This window comes from Chelmon rostratus, chromosome 2, assembly GCF_017976325.1.
Source record: "Chelmon rostratus isolate fCheRos1 chromosome 2, fCheRos1.pri, whole genome shotgun sequence".
In the NCBI taxonomy this organism is placed as follows: Eukaryota; Metazoa; Chordata; class Actinopteri; order Chaetodontiformes; family Chaetodontidae; genus Chelmon; species Chelmon rostratus.
This window is the reverse complement of record NC_055659.1, coordinates 12,196,547-12,218,680: the sequence shown is the minus strand read 5'-3', so window position 1 is coordinate 12,218,680 and position 22,134 is coordinate 12,196,547. Positions and strand designations below refer to the sequence as shown.

Genomic DNA, 22,134 nt, shown 5'->3' with positions numbered 1-22,134 from the left:
TCTATCCTTGAGAACAAGGTAATTCAAAATATATGATTTGTCGTACACTGTATTGGAGGAAACCAATACATATTGGTTTAGTTGTTTTATTTACTTTTTTATTTGTGTTTTTGAGACGTAATTTAAAAAAATCAATGTTATAAAACCACAGTGGAAAAACTAATGGACACTAGTTTATACGGTAGATACACTGACACTGAATTAATTTGTTATGTGAGTTTACAATTAGTGTACAATAAGCTTTTTTGAGATTAGTGTCAAAGTTAATCAACCAGAGGGGCGTTAGGTGACAGGGTCATAGGAACAGTATATAGTATATATACACTTAAATTTATTTTGTTATTTAATTTTATTGGTTTGCCTGCTTCCTTGTCAATTCCTACCCAAGTCTTTAGTTTTTTTTATTAGTATCAGAAATGAAAGATTTGTCATTTTTCAGCAGTTTAAGTCCAGTGTGTATGTGTTTTAACTGGCTCCCGAAGGGGAATCTGCTGTATGTGAGTGGCTGGTACCCAACAGTAAATTGTCAAAATTGTCTCCAGGTTGATCAGATACAATATGAAAATCCTATTCACACTTTAATGCATCAGTAATAATATTCAAAATTTAAATAAATATTAACATAACAGTAACAGTAGGTAATGGGTACTTTTACTTTTGGTCTTTTGCCCATAACACTTGAATACTTTTACTCAAGCAACATTTTGAATGTAGGATCTTTACTTTTATTTTCACCTCGTGATAGTGCTATTTTTTCTCAAGTGATTAGTTCTTCCACCACTACCCACAAGAGATCAGACAGGAATGAGATCATAAATGTGCATCAGCCGTAGCTCCGTATAGCATGAAAACAACAATGGCATCTGCCACCTCCTCTAATGGCTCGGGTACCAAGTAATTCCTCACCCACTAATTTTCTCTTAGCCATCCTTGTAATAGATCAGTAGGGGAAACCAAAAGGTATCGCTGGGAGCCATGAGAGATCGAGCATAATAATCACCATTCAGATTAGTTACACTTACACACAAGCTTTATGTCTGAAACAGAAATGTTAGGCTTTGTCAGAGTTAGGGAACAGCTTTTGCTCTCTTAGCCACAAATACACCAGACTGCCCTCAGCAGCCGGATGCACTCCTGGTCTATCTATGGCTTGCAGGCTGTTTACCAACCACACACATCAGTGGGCTCAACTCACAGCGCCCACTCAAGAAAAAGATATGGTGGGCTAGTCCTGTGTCTGGAGTCTAGTTGAGAGTATGAAAAACTAAGATGTCTTACCCTCACCATTTCCTGTTGCCACAAACTTTGTTGCGCCGTAGCGTCTGCTCTTGCCTGATAATCACACTGATTTGCCATTTTGTTTTCACTCCATCATATTAAACTGGCTAATCAATGGAGAGCAAATTCACTGAGAACAGCAACTGAGACCCGAGCTGAAGAGAAGCCCAGAATTAAAATCGTTTTAATGCATTTATTACTTCAGTTTATCTTGTGCTAACATGGTGCATGATCCTAAAGAAATAGATCATCAAGACACCACAAACAGGGGGTCAGTAGGGGTCCACAGCTCATGTTTGCTCTGGGGCCACCTAAAGGTTGAATCGAGCCTTGACTCGGGCCCCTGGAAGTTGTGGTGGAAAGTTTTCACAAATCTTCTATTTATTCTATACAGGCCGGATGATCAGTTCAGCTTTAATAATTTTAAAGCATGAATAATTGGGCAAAACATGAATCTTTAATTAAATCTGGAATGAGTGGAAATATGGTAATGTGAAAACACTCTGTTTAGTCTTCCACTCAAAATCTACTTCAGTGAAAGTACAGCAGTAATATCAGCAGAATCCTTAAAAAATAAGCAAAATTAATCATTATGTAGAACGGCTCCTTTCTAAATACTGTATGTACATAATACACTTTTTAATAATAATAACTGGTTAATTAACATATAAGAAGCATTTAATTTTGTAGCTGCTAATGTTGTACCTACAAATTTACAGTACTTGAGTAAATGTACTTAGTTACCAAAGGTGGAAGAAGTACTCAGACCTTAATGAAGTAAAAACAGCAAAACTACAGTGTAGAAATACTCAGTTCCAAGTAAAAGTTCTGCAACCAAAATGTTACTTTATTAAAAAAAGCACCAGTATTTACATCAAAGTATACTTAAAGTACCAAAAGTAAAAATACTCATTGTTTAGATGTCTATTATATTATTAAATGATAATTACTGATAATGTTTATGTCACTTTAGTGTTCCAGCTGGTAAATGCAAAGTTGAATTTTAATTACTTTATATCTGGAGGGATATCTTGTGAATTTCCCCCTTGGTATTAATAAAGTATTATCTTAATCTATAATAATACATCATAATCTAAAAGTTGGTTATAATTTATATTAGTAATATGAGTCTGCAAAGTAATCAGTCAAACAAACGCTGTGCAAGTAACAAGTCCAACATTTTCCTCAAGTACCTCAAAACTGTACTTCAGTAAAGTCTTGAGTAAGTGAACTGAATCACTCCACCACTGTTAGTTACTTCAGGGAGAGCTGCATGGCCTGGTATTCACAGGGTCCCTGAGCAGGCTGATCCATCCTGGCAGGCTTTATTTATTATTGTATTTATTTATTTTGTCTGTCCTGATTAAAATAAACAACTCCAGTGGGATAACGTCAGTGGCGTTAATTCTTTTATTGTCTTCGGTAGCTCTCTGGACAAATGGCAGAAAGGAAAAAAACGTGACGGAAGGATGGGCGGATTTCGGCTGAGTGAGGCAGCAGCGCGTTTAGACGATCTTTGCAGCTGCCCGTCGCATCAGATCAGAGCTGCTGTTCCTAAACGAGGAGGCTCCCAGCTCTCTGCCTGAATCCGGGAATCCTGAAGCAGCCATGGCGTCAGGCCTGACCAGTATCGTTGTGTTGGCTCTGTGTGTCACCCTGGTCCCTTGTGTAGCCGGTGAGATTGTTTTTATATTTTTATAACTGTAACCGTCTTTCTCTCTCGCCTTGTCGCTGGCGTTGTTTAATTTACTGCGCGTTTTGATGTTAGCTCGCTTTAGCTAGTCACCGGCGCTCGGACACACCGAATTCAGGGCGATGCCACTAACGTTAGTTTTCCCGACATTGTTTTAACGTTAGTTTAAGGAACCGACCGAATCCACTTCTTCTTTTTTAAAAAAATTTTAAGCTCGACATGTGTTAACACAGCAAACACAAAGACTCACAGCAACACCTTTAACGTTGAAGGATTGACACAGCTAACCAACTTAGTCGCTGTTTTCCCTGCTTTGCTGTTTCCTCTACTCTGTAGCTGTTGACCAAAATAATGTGATCACTCTAAGTAGGAATAACGTTTTCTAAATAATCAGAAAAATCCATGTTCTGTCGCAGTAAGATTAACAGCTCTAGCTAAATAAATGAGAATGGACACAATATGTAAAACAACCCTCAGTATAACGCAAAGAACGTAAAGTTCAGTATCTCAACATACAACCTGAACATTATGACGTTCATGACTGTAGGATTTTTGAGGACTGTTGCGTTACACTGCATTACTTTCAGCTGTAGATATTAATGTTCTGGAGAGTTTCTGTTTTCATGTCTACAAAAGAACGCATACTGCCTGACAAGATTCCCCTGTTGTTTGTTATTGTCAGTCCAAAACCCAAAGATATCAGTTCATCTGCATGTTTGATTAAGAAAAGCAGATTCTCACATCGGAGGAGACAGACGTAGAGACTGTTTTTGCGTGGAAAATTACTGAAACTGAAGTGCATTTTCTGTCCATTAACAAATCAATCAAGCGCCTTATTGTTTCAGCTTGATTGGCTTGTTCTAGACCATTAAGAGAATATATAAAATCGTAAAAGCGGTGATGAAAGTGCTTGTGTGTATCATTTATCTTATTTTTTGTTTGTGCTTTACTCCTTTTGTACCTGTCTGACGGTAAAATCACCTCTACTGCTCTGTCTTCAGTGGCAGCAAGCCTAACCTTTCCTGCTCCTCTCTGCTTTCTGTCTCTGCTCTGTTACAGCTGGAAGCCGCGACTGCCAGTCCTACGTAGATATAAGCAACCAGTACCACTCATCCCAGCACTGCAGGAAAGGATTTTGCTGTGGTACCTGCTTAAACAGATACTGCTGTTCGGATAGTTTCTGGCGTTTACCTGAGGACCAACAAGAGGAATGGTATCCTATTCTCTTTAAATCTCTAATATATGGTGAATTACCTCTGAATGTAAGAAATCTGAAATGTAAGCGTGTGAGATTGAAGTGGTTTCCTTTTGGGTTGGTTGCCTTGTCCCTGTGTAACTGTGGCAGAGATGTCCTGTTGCAGCCTGCTATGCAATGGTTGTGCAGTCATGCAACAGGAAGCGGTGTCTTCCTGTGCACGACCACCAGCATGAAGCTAATTTGTATATCAGCTGCATCTTGCAACTTCGTAAAATATGTTTCACTTGCATGTCTAATCAACAAAGGAAGTGAAGGGATTTTTACAAATAGATACTTGATTCATTTTTTGTACTAGTAAGGTAATAGCAACAGAAATATTGTTTTGCATGATTATTTCTGTGTGTCTTTTAGTCAGGAATTCCATCGTTCACCACTTCCATTGGTCTTTGGCATTGGTAGTGTTGTCACCGCTTTCATCATCTTCATCTGCTGCTGTGTCTGTCCCTGCTGCTGCCTCTACAAGATGTGCCGCAAGCCAAGACGTAAGTAGCCTTCTACTTCTACAACGATTAATGCTTTTTTTTTTTGTTGTTGGTGATGTTTTTAGTTGCAGAACTGTCAGCTAGTTCTTTGGCTAGTTCGACTGCCTTCATATTTACAACAGCCGATGTTTCAGGAGCTCAAAACAGGCAGTGTTTTTTTTTTATTATTATTATTTGACTTAAAGAAGAAGTTTGTGTGGAATTTCTCTCAATAGTCTCTATATTAAGTAGCCTTAACGTTAGCATCAGAAATTTCCTCAGCATGACTTCTTGTGAAGAGACGTTAGGAAAGCCTCATCTTCCTCTTCTGTAGGTTGTCATGAGGAAAACTAATTTTGGTGCCACCTTATAGTACAGCTGAACAGTCAGTCAAAACTATTATTGAATTTGCAATATGGCAAAGTGCAAAATCAAAATTGCTGGAACGACATTTTTTTGATAAGGGTAAAATGTGTGACAACAATATAAATGAAACATTGTGATGCTACACAGATGCCCTGGGCCACAAATCATATTATCCACACATAAAGGGAAAATGAAATGCAAAAATTACCATTCCCACTAAAATTGTGACTCATATTGCAGTATTGGTCGGAATAATCGCAGTATGCTTTTGTTTTCTTACAATATGTGGACAGTTCAACGAAGCTACTAAAGGAACTACTAGGCTATAAAAATCAACCCAGAGGGGTAGCTTTTTGTAATGATGGTGCAATGAGTTACTCACTGGAAGCAGGGCTGATGATACAAGTTTTGCCTGCCACCAGAGATCTTGCTACACTGTGTACACCACATCTATCTCTTAAGTATGTCTAGTTGTATTGTTTACAAGTTCATCTGCCAAATCTTGATAAGCCCACATCCTTGTTCTACCTGAGCAGCAGGTTACCCACAGAAGGGGCAGAACAGGTGTTTAAGATAAACAGAAACTTATATAGGTGCTAAAAGACAGGGAAAGATGAAGTACTTTTATCTGTAAGGCATTTAATTAATGTAAACAGACATTCCCATCAGGTTATTTTAATCGTAAACAGCTGGCACCTTGTCAGACAAGAACGAGTGAAACCAGTTGACAAAAAGCTGTAGCCATCTGTAGTGGCAATCGAACAACAAAAATTGTGGTGCAAAAAACACTTAATTTATATCGAGATTAAAAGCTGGATGAACTGAATAGATGGAAAAAAAACGAGCTCATATGAAACAACAACAACACATCATCACCCAAACACAAAGACCCACAAGCAAAAACTAGAGTTTCCCAGCTCCTGCTTCCCCACAGCTGTTACCTGTTGCCAAATGGAGTATGACCACAGTGTTACACAAAAATGCCATAAATTCACTACAAATTCTACAAATTATTGCAACTGTAATATTTTCATATGGACCAATAGATTCATCAGATCAGTCAAGTGAATAGTTGTTAGACTAGCGGACACACATGAGCTCTGAGCAGTGACCAGGTATCGGTTTTAGTTGGGTGCTATTTTTTACAAGGACCAAGCAACGACACGCAGCCATGTGATGCTGCTTCTGCAACATGTAGCTGCACATGTGTTGGTTTCCTGCACACAACCAGCAACCAACCCTTGCTGACTTGCTGCTGATAGCTTCTCAGCCTACATAATATTCAGTGTCTGGCTTGTTTTAATGAAGAAATCACTCTTGGTTTCCAGTGTGTTGGAGTATTTGTCTAGTTTTCAAAGCAGAACATGAGGAGACTCATTTGAAGTCTGTTGGCCCACCCACCACATGACCTTCATTACTGCAATGGCTGGGCCTTACTAATAACGCAGACATGGAGACACAAAGCACACCGGTCCAATATTCCCCAAACCAGTGATATGCAACAGATATGTGACACTGATGGCAGTTAGATAGAGGTTATACTTGTGTCTGTCATAATTTGGTATGTTGTGCAAGGGTTCACCAGGGCTCTTTGATGATCTACCGTGGTGAGCAGCGCATCCCACAGGTTGATGACTCAGTTTAGTCGTCACTGATAATTGCTGTTTGGAGTTTTTAGAGTTTATGGCAAACTTGAGGATTCCTATAGTTCTATTGCTGGAAAGAGTTTGCCCTTAGTTTATGCTGCTGTTCCAAGTGAAGGCCTAATTATGTGCAATGCTATGAATCAGAGCCTGGATATGATAAATACATTTTCTGTGGGCTTGCAGCTGAGTGCCAAAGACAAACCTGGATTTGTTGACAATAACAAAACTTAGAGAATATCGCCAGCCTTACCCTAGAGATCATAATATATTTTACATGAATGCATCTTTTTTGTTGTCTCTAACGTCATACCATTTCCATTAAAATCAAAGTAAACAAATAAATGTGTCGATACATCACACGCGGTCTCTGTTTTCATGCTGCTGCCACAGAGGTGTGGTCAGTGGCCTTTCTGTCCGATATGCAGGCTTGCCTCCGGAAGTAGGCTTACAGTAGTTTTTTATGACCCTGGAAACACTCCAGCATCTCAGATCATAAACTGTAATGGCCTTGGCCTTTAACCACCAAATTTAATTAATTACTAGGAGCTTTAGTAATCTTGCATTGCACTGACAAACAAATGTAATGGGACATTTTCATATTCTAAACATCTCTTGCTTGTGCACGATTTCACCATCACCACCAAGGCTGCCGGTCACACTCTGTATGAGGGGAAGTTTAATTGACATGAAGAGTAAAAAGTACTATTTCACACCAAAGGCTTTCATGTCCTGCTGTCAGAAATAAGCAGGCAAAAAGCAATTTAGATTTAACAGTCTTTAGAGTTTAGAGGAGTCAGTGGTGCTGTTTGAGGACCTGGAAAAGTTTAATTAAAAAAAAACAACATCTTTTTAAAGCAAAGCTGTCCATGATTTATATGGGAGGTGATCAAAATGGATGTGACAGTCACAGAGATATAGCGCGAGAATATTATAGCCTACAATAGGGGATCAATCACGCTGGACCTGACCTGCATTAAGACCCTGAATTGTATAAGTCGCTGTGCCAAAATATTGCAGTAGAAATTATAAAACTATAAATTGGCAAACCATGATGATGATATGGTGGACAGAATATTTGCATTAAGTTTGTCATTGTAATAAATAAAATGTATTACAATTTTTTATTACAATTTTATTATAAGTTTTATTGAATTTTAAATCTGTTTTGAAGAAAGTATGAGAAACTTGCTGAAAACCATAAATTCTCCTCCGTCACCCCTACGTGCCACTTAAGAATGAATCTGCCTGTACAAGAGGTGCTTGCCTGAGGCCCTGTGTGTTTGGCTGAGAAAAGCATATCGGAAGGAAGGAAAGCAAAAACACAAAGAGATACAAACACAAATTGGATTTCCACGCCTTATTTTTTATGATCTTTGTGCAACAGACAGCCTTCATCCTCTGTTCTCTCCATTACAAGAGGGTGGATATAATTCCATTATATGTCTCTGTGGTCCTCCTCGCCTGCATCCCATTATTTCTGCTGCCAGATTTCTTCTTTTGTTTTGTTGTCTTTCCAGTACTTAGACTGGATATTACCTATGGATTCATGTCCACCATTTAACCCACTTCTTGTAATCAAATCCCCACAGTGGAGGAAAGCCCCTGAGTTGTGTGTGTGTCTGTGTGTGTTGGTGTTGAGACGCGAGCATGTACGCTGTTGGAAACGCTCTGCACTCTTGCACTTCCTGTCGGCTCGGTCTCTTAGCCAGCTCGTTCAGCTTGTGCCATGCAGCGACTAAGCTCTGGAAGAGAGCGGTAGGCTTAAGCACAAGCAAGAATTTGGATTCCTTGATAGGGCTGTTGCATGTTGGGATCGTATCCAGGAATGACAGAGCTCCACCTCGTATGACTCACTGTTTCCACGACGACCACAGTGGGGGAAAACTCAAGACCATCCCATGTCATTTACAGGAAGTGGTCATGATGACTCCCTCTCTGTTAGGAAAAAAAACACATGGTGGGGAAGTCTCACGCACACACACGCGCGCACACACACGCGCGCACACACACACACACACACACACACACGTTTACTTAGGTCACTTGTGGGGACATTACATAGACTTAATTCAGATTCCTCACTTACCATAACCACTACCTGGATATATATATATATATATATATATATATATATATATATATATATATATATATATATATATATATATATATTTAATAGTATTAGTTTTGGCTCAGTTTTCTTGTCACTGGCAGGCTTGTGCACTCGGAGAAATGCCTGGCGTTGTGATGGTATGCCTTAAGTCTTGTGGAAGTCACTTCTCTGTATGAAGTTTGAACGTCTCTTTTGTTTATATGTTTTTATGCTTTCTACTTACCATTATAGAAGTATAATTCTTAGTCTGGGTGAAGATAAATGTTGGGTAACCTCATGACTTGATGCTTAGCATATATTTGGGGCTGTTTTGTTCTGCTGTTACTTGGTATGTCAGCTTTTAACCAGCATTAGATTATGTTTTGCCAGTTTGCCAAACAGTCAAGCCAGACCAGAGCTGTTTATGTTGGTCAAAGCTACTTTTAGTTTGTCCTTTATTTTTCATTGCTTAGTGGTATTTTTTATATTAGCGCTGTTTCTTATCTGTTTCTGTGTTGCATTTGCTTACAGCTGTGATAGCAACCACTACCCACACCACCGTGGTCACCACCCCTGCTCAGCAATACCCCCAGCAGGCAGTTGCCACACCCGCACAGCCTCAGTCCTACCAGGGGGCCCATTATCCACCCTACCAGCCTGTACCAGTGCAGCCGGGTTACGGAGCCCAGCCCATGCCAACACTGCCCTACCATGGACAACAGTTCACTGCAGGACCACCACCAACATATCAGGAAGCCAGTGAGTGTGGATTTTTGTTAGTCTAGACAAAGACTTACAGGTGAATGGACAGCTTCCCTTTTGTAAAAACTACCTGTATTCACTCTGTCAACAAAATCAAGGACAAAAATATTTGTTGACTAGACTGAAACAAAATATAAAATAACCTTTGAAAAGAACATTTATAATGAAATGCATCACATTTTTCACCAGCACATGAAAACTAAACAATAAAGGGAAAGGTCGATGAGTGGACAAATGAACAAATTACTGTTACAATGAAAAGTTTTATTCTACAACCTGCATGCGTATGTAGAATTAAAGCACATTCAAACTAAACTAACACTGTGAAGGTCCCGGTTGGCTAAAAGCATCCTCCACCTCCCCAAAATATCTCTTCTTCAGAAGTCGCTTGAGTTGGTCAATCTGTGACACTAAAAGGCAGCATCTCTTCAGTGACAGAATTTCTCTGTCTGTATTGTTATCTAACATATCAGTTCTTAAATGGAAAAAAAGTAACAAATTTATAGGCTAAATTCACCTACAAAGAAAACACACAAACTCATTTGGCGAACATTTAGTAATTCAGTATTAATTTTAGCTCCATGTAAAGTGAATAAATGTGATGCTTTCCAGATAATGCTCATCTTAACACATTTTTATAACTTTATCAGCTAATAAACATTACCAGTGTCTGATATCCAATAATGAGGCACTGCCATTAATCATGGTTAGAAGTAGTGCAATAGTAGGAAGTCAGTAACACATTCTCAGCGTAGATGACTAAACACAGAGTTTACGATATGCTTACTTCTCTTTGTATTTTGACAACCAGGAGAAATGTCCTCCAGCGAAATCCATTCCACCGTCATTGAACTGAGAAACAACTAAAAGGTTGACTGAAATTAGACTTAAATTACAACTGCATTCCACTGACTAAATCTTGACAAAAACAGAACAAAAAGACAGAAATTTGACTTTAAACCAACTGCAGGTTTCAGGAGGCGACAAAGACTCAAAATTAACGCTGCAACAAAGCAGCTGAGACAAACCACAGAAACACGGATGTGAATGTAGCTCTGCTGTCAGCCAGCTTTCATTGTGTACTGTAAATGTTCCTCGAGATGTTTGCAAATCCAGTGTTTTAAAATGTTCACCTCAAGTTGCACAGCGGCAGTGAACAGTGTTGAATAAGTGAAGGAATAGAGCTTGATGCAGCAAACTGATAAGGGAGAGAAAACTAGACTGAAATGAAAAAAATGAAAAGTTTTTGTTGACTGAATGTCTCAAATTTGATGAAAACTAATAAACATTTTGTCAAACAGCTAAAAAGAAATAAAAATCAGATGTGGAATTGAACACAGCAGAAGACAAAGCCCTTTAAAGATAACCATCTTCAAGAGGATGTACAACTTTCTGATGTGGTAGATGATGCACAGCCTGAATTTGCTCAAACAGCCTTTATCCCCAGATAACCATCTAAATGCCTACAGTGAAAATTAGTTATGCGTCTGTGAGCTTCATACAGATTTTAGGAGGCTGCATTTCTCAAATGAATGTGCGGGAAATGGACAGAAAAGAATGTTGTGGGCTTTTTAGGATAAACATCATTATTACTCAGAGTTGATGATTACATGGTGTTTTTTTTTAGAAACACCCAGCATACTATAGAAAGCAAGCTTTAATGTGGGGTAATGACACGTTACAGTGTGACTTTAAAACACATTATGCAATTTTTGTGCTTCAAAAAAGCTGCAGTGGAGGTGGAATAACCGCCGCTGTTATAAAGTTGGGTCATGTCTGGATTTTGTAAGATAGGAAATGAACCATTTATGGTATATGGTAACTTGTGTAACTCTTTTCAGCCCTTAATCCTCTTTCTGTGTTTGCTTTGTGTGTCCAGCCGGCCCTTGCTACCCTCCTAACCCGATGCCTTACAGCCAGGCTGCATTCACCCCCGGGCAGCCGGCGTACCCCCTGCAGCCTCCTGCCCAGGCACAGCCTGGAGCCTCACCCTCTCACACAGACTACCTAGCCCAGCCAGCGTACAACCCGGATTATGTTGCGCCGCCACCCAAGACTGGATAATGGGCAACAGTACCACACCATCAGCCACTTTAAACGTGCTGCAGCATTTTCGAACTTGGCAGAACTGGAAATGTGTAATCAAGATGAATCAAGATGACAATTGTGAGTGTCTTGATTCATGTGTTTTGGTGGTTAAGTATGGGAAAGTTGTGACACGTTTGTAGTTCTTGTCGTGCATCTGTTCTGTTGAAGAGTTGCCAAGTGAACATGTTGATACCTCTTGGCTCATATTGCATGGACTTACAATATACAAGTGGTGACGTTGTTTTTTTTATTTTTTACTATTTCTTTGTGGGTCCATCTTAGTCATCTTGGTGGTAAATTACACACAAAACCACTAAGTCTGGTTTTAAAGAGAATATGAAGTGCTTTGACATTTTCCAGCCTTCTGAACATGCCTCAACATCTCCCTCCTAGTCCCTGTCTATACTGTGCACTGGCCGAACCTGCCTGACCTCTTAAGTCACCACATACAGAGATTGTAGTCAGACTCAGTGGTCAAACTTTGGAGGAGTTTTGGTGGTCGTGGCCATAATTGTTTTACGCCAGTATATTTCAGACCGATAAAGTGCTTTGATCCCTTTTTCATGTAGCCTGCTTTCTCACAGTCCTTTGTCGCTGGTATTTTGGAAGGCAGTTCATGCTTTATACGTGTGACTTGAGAACAAAATCCAGTCCAAAGTGTATATTTATTCTCACAAGAGGATTTATGATGCAAACGATAAATGTTATTGTCATTCGACTACTGATATGCAGAGGGTAACATTGAAAAAGCCTCCGACAAAAGGGAACGTTCATCTTATCGCTTCACAAAACAAGCCTTGCACGCACAGAAAGCTTTCTTCACATTAGAGTTTTATGTCCACACCAAGGCTTCTTTTTTTTTTATTAAGGTTGTTTTCATTTATTGTTTTTATATGTTCATCTTACAGCATGTGTAACTGAGCTGAAATGCATCAGCAGCTTTGAATGAAATAACCAAAGGAGATTTTTCTCCAATAAACCAAACATTCAGGCATGAATACAAATGTTACACTTACAAAATGCAAACAACGACTGTGCCTTCTTAGCCATATTACTTTTATCCATCAAACGCGTGCAGGTCATGTGCAGCAGTTTCAAATCTCATTTTCCGAGTGGCACCCGTTGGTGATGGTCATCAGTTTTTTACTCAGATTGATGTTATTTGCCTTCTCAGATCACAATAATTTTCTGTTTTCTGGAATTTGCCTTTCCATTGCCTTTCATAGACTGCACTGTTATAACAGTCACATTTAAATAAGTAGTCTATTGTAGTTTTTATGTAAGTACTAAACTAATAAACCCTCCTTGTTCTCCTTTTTCACTTCTGTTTTTCTCCCACAAAGGCATCTCTTCTGCTTTCTGCTGACTGAAATAACTTGACTAGTTTTACTGAAGTGACCTTTTTCTTATGATCCAGCTAAAGTACATTCACAGCTCATGTGACAAACTGGACATTGATCTTTTGAGAGATCCTGATTGCAAGCCCCACCTTTTCAACTTCCTTTCTTAGATGACGGTTGTGGTCAAAGAATACAGTAGCTAATATTTCATCATATGCGAGTGTCTCTGGTACTATTGTGGCTTATTTTATTTTACCAGCTGACATTAAGGAGAAATCACTGAACAGGGTCTAATGTCCTTGCATATCTGTAATTTGCAAAACGGTTATTTGTGGGGAATGTGCATGTGTCTATTACACCGACCAAACGATCTGTATGTACATCATTGTAGGCTTGCCTTTTGTCTGCAATTTGTCCTCATAAATATGTTCTGCCTGTGATTTCAGTCCTTCGGCCAGTGTTGGTTCCTCATGGTTTTCATTTGTGTGTGTGGATTATAGCCATTTGTTTTCGTTATGGAAGATATACCAGCAAAGATTTATTATTGTTTCATCTGTGTTTCTCATCCAAGAATAATTGACATTGTTGCTACTTTGAGAATATATGTAGGCATACGTGCTTTTATTTTGTTTAAAAAAAAAACCCACCTCTTATTCTGCAGAGTTCAATAAAGTATATATTTTCTGTTTTTCCCCAATTTTGTTTATTGAATTTTCAGAATAGAAGACGATAACTCAAAGTGTGCTTGTGTCACATGTACATTAGGGGGTGCTGATGAATGGGGAAGTCGTAAGTGCTAAAGTGTCAAAGTTCAAGGGAGAGTGGGTGGAGGCAGATTTGTGTGAAGATGAAGCATAGTCAGTCAGCGTGCAAAAAATACATTGAGTTTATGGTGTTTTAAGATGTTTTCTAGACTTAAAAGGGTTTCAGTCTTTATTAGGCTTTTATTTGGTTAAATGAAATACATGAAAAAACAAACAGCAGCAGTAAGAGTCACAACAAAATCCAATATTGTTTGAATGGAGCACTTTCTTATGCAAAAAATCTCTCATTAATCATCCAAAGGCAAGTCTTTCACATGAAGTGAGGAATGCTGCCGTGCTACCTGCTGTGGTTTGGGGCAGACAGACAGGTTGAAACAGTTGTCCTGCTGCACAGTCACTTCCTCATTACACTACATCACAGCAGCTACCTTTCCAGCTGTCTTGTCCGGTCTTGTGTGTGTGTTTTGTGTGTGACCCTGGTGCCAGCAGTATGGGGTGAGTTTTATTCAGGTGTTTTTGATGTCGGTCAAACAAGCCGTGAAACTGTGGCTCATAGATTCGGCTTCTCAGTGGGACCATTGGCCATGCCGCTTGTTTTGTGCTTGTGCTCTGCATTCATTTATGTTTGACTTACATAAAAGAGACAACTGAAAGTTTTCTAGCTGTTAATCTTATAGAGTTAATGTTTTATATCTCTCATTCTCACTAGTCTATACCATACAGCTGTTGACTGTAGCAGCTGCTGGGACATGAATGGTCAATACCATGACACTCAGCAACGTGTCACTAAATGCTCTGGAAACTGCAACCAAAAGCACTGCTGCAATCATAGTGTGTTCATAGGGGGGACCACTGAAAGGCAGCGGTGGCCCCTGGCTTTACTAAAAGACACAGTTACACGATGTGAAAAATCATCAGTATATTTAAAAAAAAAAGAATAAAATGATTTAACTTCTTTCAATGGCCATATCTGTGTCTTCTTCCCTGTGACTAGCTATGAGAGACAAAGCAGCATTGTCATACTCCTCGGAAGCATTTTAGGTTCTGTTTTTCCCATCATCCTCTGCGTGGCTCTCATCATCTGCTGTGTGGCTCCTTGCTGCTTGTTCTACAAGAAGTGTCGAAAAGGACGCAACCGAAGGCACCAAAGTAGGCCACATTTTGGTTGGACTTCACTTTGTGCAGGCAGCTACAGTCGGTCTATGTACTGTATGTGCAACCGTGACATGTGTTACAGTTACAGTTAAAGGAAAAGTTTTGGAAATATGCTTATTTGCTGTCTTGCTGAGAGTTAGACGAGACTGATAGCACTCTCAGTATGCTAAGCTAAGTAACTTAGCTTAGCACAAAGACTGGGAACAGAGGGAAACAGCTAGCCTGGTCCTGTCCAAAGGAAACAAATCCACCCACCAGCTCCTCTGAAGCTCACTAATGAACACGTTGTTTAATTTGTACAATGATAAGGACAATCATGAGATATTTATTGGTCAGTACCTGTTGCCAGGCAACCAGCAGGACCAGTAACGAAACGTAGCTCCAATGTGGTATTGAGGGAGTCAAAAACAAAGAGCATGAAACATATTTCCCAAAACCTCAAAGCTTTTCCTTTGAAAAGGAAGGTGATCTTTCGCATCCTTGAGTATATGTGACTTATTTTTAAACCAAACCTACTCTATGATTTTAACTATAGGTGTGACAAACACCACAACTGTAGTCAACGTACCCATGCAGCCACTCTCCCCCTCGGGGTATCAGCCAGGCTACCAGCCTGTACCTGTCCAGCCCGGCTACGGAGGCCCACCCTTCCCTACAGCACCACCACCCTCGTACTTGGAAGCGAGTGAGTTATTTCATGGCATTTATGCATTTTAAATTCTGAAAAGCTGGCTGGTGTGTTTAGACTAATTCAACTTGGCTGTACAGGTGTAGCAGGCTAGGTTTATGACAGACAGGTTGATAGAGCTGTGAAGTTGGAGGAGTTATTTCTGGAGCACCTGGTTCCAGAAATAAAAGTCCTCTTGATTTTTTCCATAGTATTTTTATACCCATGATTAAAGTCACATTAATAATCATAAACAGCTGCGTTAGAAAATATCTGGTTATTTGACAAAAAATCAAAAGTACAAGTCAGAGTGGTACAAGTTAACTACAACTCCCAAGGTGCATTTTGGCGAGAAACATCCAATCACACTGAACTTAACATTCTGCCACAGAATGCACTTTTTCAATTCTGGGTCAATTTTAGGTGAATTCTGCTGCTGGTATCGACTGGTTCATGCCTCTGACTGGCTTCTTCTCTATGGCAATGGTGTCCAAGGCTCTTGTGTATTGTGGTATTTAGACCTGACCTCCGTGCCAAATTAACAGACAAAACCTAATTTCTCAGAAAGTTTGCTGAAAAAATATATTGGCTCATTACATGATCCAGGAGAGTGTATTGTATTAGTAACACTGAGCGTTTCGTTAAAAGAAAAACTTTAAATGGTTGCACAGAATGGGGAGAAACACTTTTAAAACAATGAATGAGCCACAGCTTTGCACTGGGTAACACTGATGCATAATAAACAGTGCAGATTATAACAATTTACTGCTCATAGAGTAACGCTTGCTAAGAACTGCACTGCTCAGGCACTTTAGGTTATTATTGAGACATTCTAAAAATCATTAAACGATATCTTTTTCATGTGTTTTTAAAGATTTATATCATCAGTAGGAAAGAACAGGCTTTGTTGAAAAAACAAATAAAAATAGAATAACACCAATGTCACACCATGATTGTTGTTACAGGCCTTAGTCAGGCCCTACATGTTAGTCAGAAAAAATGAAAAATTGGGAAAGACCTCAAAGTTTTCAGTAGCGACAGTCCAATTATTTGTTTTTGTCTTTTCAGCTGATCCAGCTCGTTCTCCAGCGGCATTCAGTTCGGGCCAGCCAATGTACCCCCTCCCCGGCCAGCCTTATGGGCCGCCACCACATTTAGATGAATGTGAACAGCCGCCCTACAACCCCTCTTATGGCCCAAACCCCTAAACCTGATGGCTGCATGTTTAAGAACTGTGCTTGCACCACTGCTCTGATGGGAATGTCGAATGTGTGGATTACATTGTTGAAACCCCATTTGAAGGATGTCGAATTTAAATGACATATGTGTTGGGACATCTAGATTTTCTACAGTAGTGTATTCATAAATTGAACTACTAAAACTCAGTTTTATATTGCTGGTGCTGTTTTTTATGGATAAACCTTTATGAACAATAGCTTCGATAATGGGCACTTGTTTAGCAGTATCCAAATTTAAAATGTGACCAGTTTTAAAAGTGCTGATTGTTGAAAAATTCTGAAGAAAAATACAAGAACCAAAACACACATTACAGGTCAGGAGAGCACGAAAAAACGATTATATGAATAAAAAAACGACAACCACCGAAAGCATGAGCACAACAAATAAAGACAATATTGAGTCTGAGAATTATTTTTCTTTATTTAAAACTATTCAGATTCATTCACATTCTCCCAGCAAATATTGCTTGTGCTCATTTTTGGTTTATGTTTTGATAATTATAGAGTTCTCGGATTTTGCTCCACCTTAAAAGAGTTGGAACAGTAGAAAATACGATGAACCCCCCATTAAAAATGTTTATTTCTTAACAAACCCCAACTGCCACTAGAGGTCGCCTCTGCCGCACTTTTATTTTGTGTAGAAAGGGGAAACAGTGGGGACCGCATGCTGGTGCTACTCAGTATTTTTTGAAAAATAAAGAGTGCTTGCCTTTTGTGAAGCTACAGTGACACAGTACTAAAGTATGTCACATAGGTGTGTTAAGACTAACCACACTGTGGAACATGCATCTCCAGACACTATGAGGTGCAATTATTTTGCTAGTTCGGCTCAAGATTGGACATGTAATGCAATGTTCTGCAGTTTTGTCTCTAGCAATGCATCAAGCCAATGGAGACGGTTACTAGCTTGCTTCTTAAACCCTCTTACAGTGTTATAAAATCCATAATGTTGTAACTAAGTGCCATTACCTACACTGAGTCCTCTTCCTGTGGGATCATGTGCAGTTAAATAGCCAGAGTGGGTGTGCTTATATTTAATCCCATAATAACCAGCACCGCTTCCCCTTATAGCATCCCGCACTGTCCATTAATCAATACAGTAATAGTGCTGACTGTGGCTATCTCAGTCATCAATGTGACGGGGGGCTATAACAGGAAAACTGACCCTGGTGCTACATACTGCTCCCTGCTTGCCATCTAAAATAAGATCCCTCCTTGAAGCGTGGCTCCGACTGCTAATGAGCTCTTGCGTAGGGGGGCCAGTGTCATGGACGCTGTGGCAGATAATCTTTGCAGCCAGCCAACAGTACTGTCCTCTTCCTCTCCATCCCTTTCTTCTTCTCCTTTCCCTGCCTTCCATCCATCCCTCTGACCGTGCTTTGTTCTGTCTGAAGGCATTCTTGCCTGGCCCACTGCCCGAGCCGCAATTAAGATGTTTTCAGCATTTTCTCGACATCCCACACCATTCCTTTCTTCTTCTTCCTTTTCTTCTGCTCTGTGGAATCCTTCTGGTATTTATAGCACATGTCAAGGAGCGGGAGGTCACACTGTGGTACTGGAAATCAAAAGTCAGCCTTTTGATTAGGTTTTAGATGGCTATTCAGGACTCTGCGCTGAGCCAGGGAGCTGTGTGTGGGAGCAGCTGCTGCCAAGAGCACAAACTGCCCCATGCATGCTCTCGCTCAGCCAAGATGCTCCAAGGAGATACATGTATGCTGAACTCTCCCCTCCCACATGCTTGGAAACACAAACAGACTTGACGGCATTATTTATTTCTTGTTCTTTTTAAATCTGTTCAATCACCAAGCACAAGTGATAAGAACATTCCAGCATTATTTATATTTGGATACTTTTACATCTTTTCTGTTACTAAAGATAAGTGTTAGCAAATGTCCGGTTATGGTTCAAAATACAGAACCAATTATCATTGTTATTACCCATGCCAGCTGTGTGGTTGTAGGGATGGTTGGTCAATAATTTCGATTAACAGATATCTGCATATGAATGCAGAATCTGGAGGCAAGGACAAGTGTATATGTACTGTATATGTGTTTTAAAGATTATACAAAATGGCAAGTTGTTGTCGAAAGTCTAATGCTAATCAGACTGTCAACAATGACTGGCGCACAGAAGAGGAAGTGTTGGTCTGGATATCCATTATCCATTGTCCGGAAATCTGCTGGCTACATTGCAAGCCCTGAAACTTTGGCGGAGCTAAATCATTGGTGGACGACAGCAGATGGGCTCTGAGACTGGTTGGTCAACTGGTCCATACTGCAATATCTTATCCACGCATTCAATTTCATCAAATATTGGATGGATTGGCATAAAATCTTGTACAGGCATTCTTGGTCCCCAGAGGACTTTGGTGCCACCTGCAGGTTGACACTTTCCTATTGAAATAAAATGTCTTGACAGCTTTTGGCTCAATTAATTGTATTATATTATTATATTATGTTTACTCAAGACACTCGTAGTGCCTTCAGGATGAATTAGGATTATTTTGGTGATCCCATGACTTGTTATCCAGCACCATCATTAAGTCAAAATATTGTTTTGTTCAATGCAAAATACTGTTATTTAGCTTACCAGCACTGATATAAACGGGGTGGACAAAATAACAGAAACACCTGTCAGTATAGCAACACCACAAACTACATCCCCCCAAAATAAACATGAAGTTGAATCAGCACCTCTCTACAACAATTGAAACACAACTGTTATACTTCTCATGAAGGTAGGATGTGTTACTGGACTGCTGCACTAGACTGCATTTGTTTTAGCTGGATGCAACCAATAAACTGGCAACTGTGTAATGCAAAAGTTTACAAGCTCTTTTCCTAATACCACATAAGGGCAGCAGGGGGCAGAGTGTTTGACATGAGAAGCTTTTTCATGATGCCAGCCAGATCACAGGAGAGCAATTCATCCCTGTAGCTGTGTGTGTGTGTGTGTGTGTGTGTGTGTGTGTGTGTGTGTGTAGACATTGATGAAAGTGACCAGAGACACTTTTTTTAAGGAACTTTGTTGCCTTTTTGTCAACGCTCAAAGCTGCCTTCTCACACCAACCACCTCCAGTACGTGGTTAATGGTCTATTAAATGTTATGCTCTAGATATATAAAAACTTTCTAGAGGGGCTGCTGCCAAACACAGATACTGCTACGCAAAAACTGAGCATCACAAACTGCATAAAGACAGATGTTATGGCAGGGCTGCTGTATTGGGCTGCATTAGACTGTACAGGTGTGCCTAAATAAGTGGCAACTCTGTGTATATTACACACCAGAAAAGCTCCAAATAAGGAACTCTGAGATGTCTTTGTTTGTGGTGGAAAGCAGAAGCAGCTTGTCAAACCTCTGTAATCAATATAAAGCCAGAAAACGTGTCTTCATTTTGATATTCTCATAACCTCACCTCGTTTGTTCTCAGCACAGGTCGAGCTGAGGGATAACTTCAGAAAGAAATATGTTCATCTTGCACTTTTAGCTGCAAGAAAATGCTTAAACACTTGATCGCAAATACGAAACCTCGCCTATAAAACCTCTAGAGTCACGTCCCTTTTCATCTTCCCATCCTAACTGGGAAGGCGACATCCTAAAAACTGCTGGGACGTGCCCTCAAAATGACGTATTTTACCTCCTCGTGCCGCGGGTATGCAACTGTTGTGTGTGAGGTTTATTGTGTGCAACAGTTGAGGTGACACACTGACAGCTGCGCACAGATTTGACTCAAGAGAAACAGAAATCAGCTGGTTAAAACAGCAGCTGTGGGTGAGGGGGGGCACAACTGCTGGCATGATGTTTGTCTGGATGCTTGTAAATGTGCAGAAGCTCATAAAATAAAATTAAACCCAGCGAATAAGTAAAAACCACACATGATATGCTTTTCCTGCACTTGTCATGATTACGTCTCTGTTAGCATTTCTCTGTCACAACACATACACTTCTCCCACCCTCCCTGTCTAGTAGAGCTAAAGGTCAGTAATAAAGTTTCCTGGGTCACTGTGCACATTTCAGCCCCTTTTGTCTCCAGGATTCATCCACATCGCTGCCACCAGAAGTCAGACGTCAGGGCTGTCGAGCTTAGGCTGGAAAAAGGAGATTTTTCATCTGTCTACCTTTTTAACTCCCACGATTGTACCTCAGATTTTTCCCTTTCACGCCCCTCGGATCTACAAGCACCTGCACCACCAACGAGTGGCCACAGAAAGGGGCATTTCGGACCGTGTGAACTCAGATAAAACAGTCTGCTGTCCTTTCACCCTCTCTCACTCTCTATTCAACAGCCTCCAAGTATCTTGACAACCTTGCCTGGTATTTTGGCAGCAGTCCCTTGAGTGTTGATGTCAGCTGAGAGAGGGGAGGGAGGGCGGTGGAGGGACTGAAAGAGAGAGAGAGAGAGAGAAAGAGAGAGAGAGAGAGAGAGGGAGGGGGGAGGAGTGAGCGGGCTATTCAAGGCACTTGTCCTCTGTCTCCCTCGGAGCTTAGAGGAGGGGGAGGCGCACATGCATTGAGAGAAACACACTCACACACACACATACACTGGTGGCGGCCACATTTTCACAGCCTGCTCTTCAGACTGACAGCAGCAAACGGAGTTGAGAGCCAGCGAGGGAGGACGGGAAACAGGGTTGGAGGCATCCACAGAGGAGAGGAGACTTCTCAGGATTTGCCCCATTTCTTTTTCCTTTCTTTCTTTCTTTTGCCTCTATTAGCTCTCTGGGAGCCATAAAAGGAATCTGCCCTGCTCTCTTCTTGAACTGAACTTGCTCTGCACCTTGCTATGGCAGCCAACACCGTCTCCCTCTCATCTCCTTCCTCTCATCCGTGGACTACCCTCCTCTGGGCTCTGTTGACCCTTTTGAGCCCAGTGTGGGGCTTTAACCTGGATACGACCCACACGCTGCACAAGTTGGGAGACCGTGGCACCTTTTTTGGCTTCTCTCTTGCACTTCACCAGCAGCTTACCCCAGAGCCTCAGAGCTGGTGAGTGGGTGAATGCGGCGGTGAGCGTGTCCTGTGTGTCCTGTGTGGTTTTGACTTTTTGTTGCACCTTACACACTCACTGTAGATGCCTTGTATGTTTGATCTGCACCTGCTGTTTGTGCAAAATGTTCACTAGAACGTGAATTTTCATTCCCAGGGCAGTTAAAAGCTGAAATAAGAGTTGTGTGGCTGCTACAGTCAGCATTTCTATACTGCAGCAGTGCTCGGATTTGCTAAATCATTGTAAGAGCCATAACTCTGAGCTGGATGCGGGAGATTTAGCATGTACAGCGTGAGCCGCCTGAACTCAGAGTGAATAGATGATGATTTACTGTAAGTT

At 40.5% G+C, this 22,134-nt stretch overlaps 2 protein-coding genes across 4 annotated transcripts in view; both read left to right on the top strand.

Annotated features, from left to right (window-relative positions):
- The first annotated feature begins 2,791 nt into the window (after positions 1-2,791).
- LOC121612463 (leucine-rich repeat extensin-like protein 5) lies at positions 2,792-19,228 on the top strand. The gene is made up of 10 exons (XM_041945358.1): positions 2,792-2,953; positions 4,031-4,184; positions 4,581-4,711; positions 9,326-9,553; positions 11,436-11,601; positions 13,431-13,443; positions 14,143-14,243; positions 14,743-14,897; positions 15,439-15,588; positions 16,639-19,228. The coding sequence occupies exons 1-10, from the start codon at positions 2,887-2,889 to the stop codon at positions 16,776-16,778; spliced, it is 1,305 nt and encodes a 434-aa protein (XP_041801292.1). The 5' UTR covers positions 2,792-2,886; the 3' UTR covers positions 16,779-19,228.
- Positions 19,229-21,359: 2,131 nt separating this feature from the next.
- itga7 (integrin, alpha 7) overlaps positions 21,360-22,134 on the top strand; it is a 33,458-nt gene continuing 32,683 nt past the window's right edge. For all 3 annotated transcript variants that reach the window (XR_006007547.1, XM_041955965.1, XM_041955958.1), the window contains exon 1: positions 21,360-21,794. Coding sequence is in view for 2 of the 3 variants with exons in the window: in XM_041955965.1 (XP_041811899.1) it covers positions 21,592-21,794 (203 nt within the window). In the remaining variant the exon portion in view is untranslated. The remainder of the gene's footprint in view (positions 21,795-22,134) is intronic.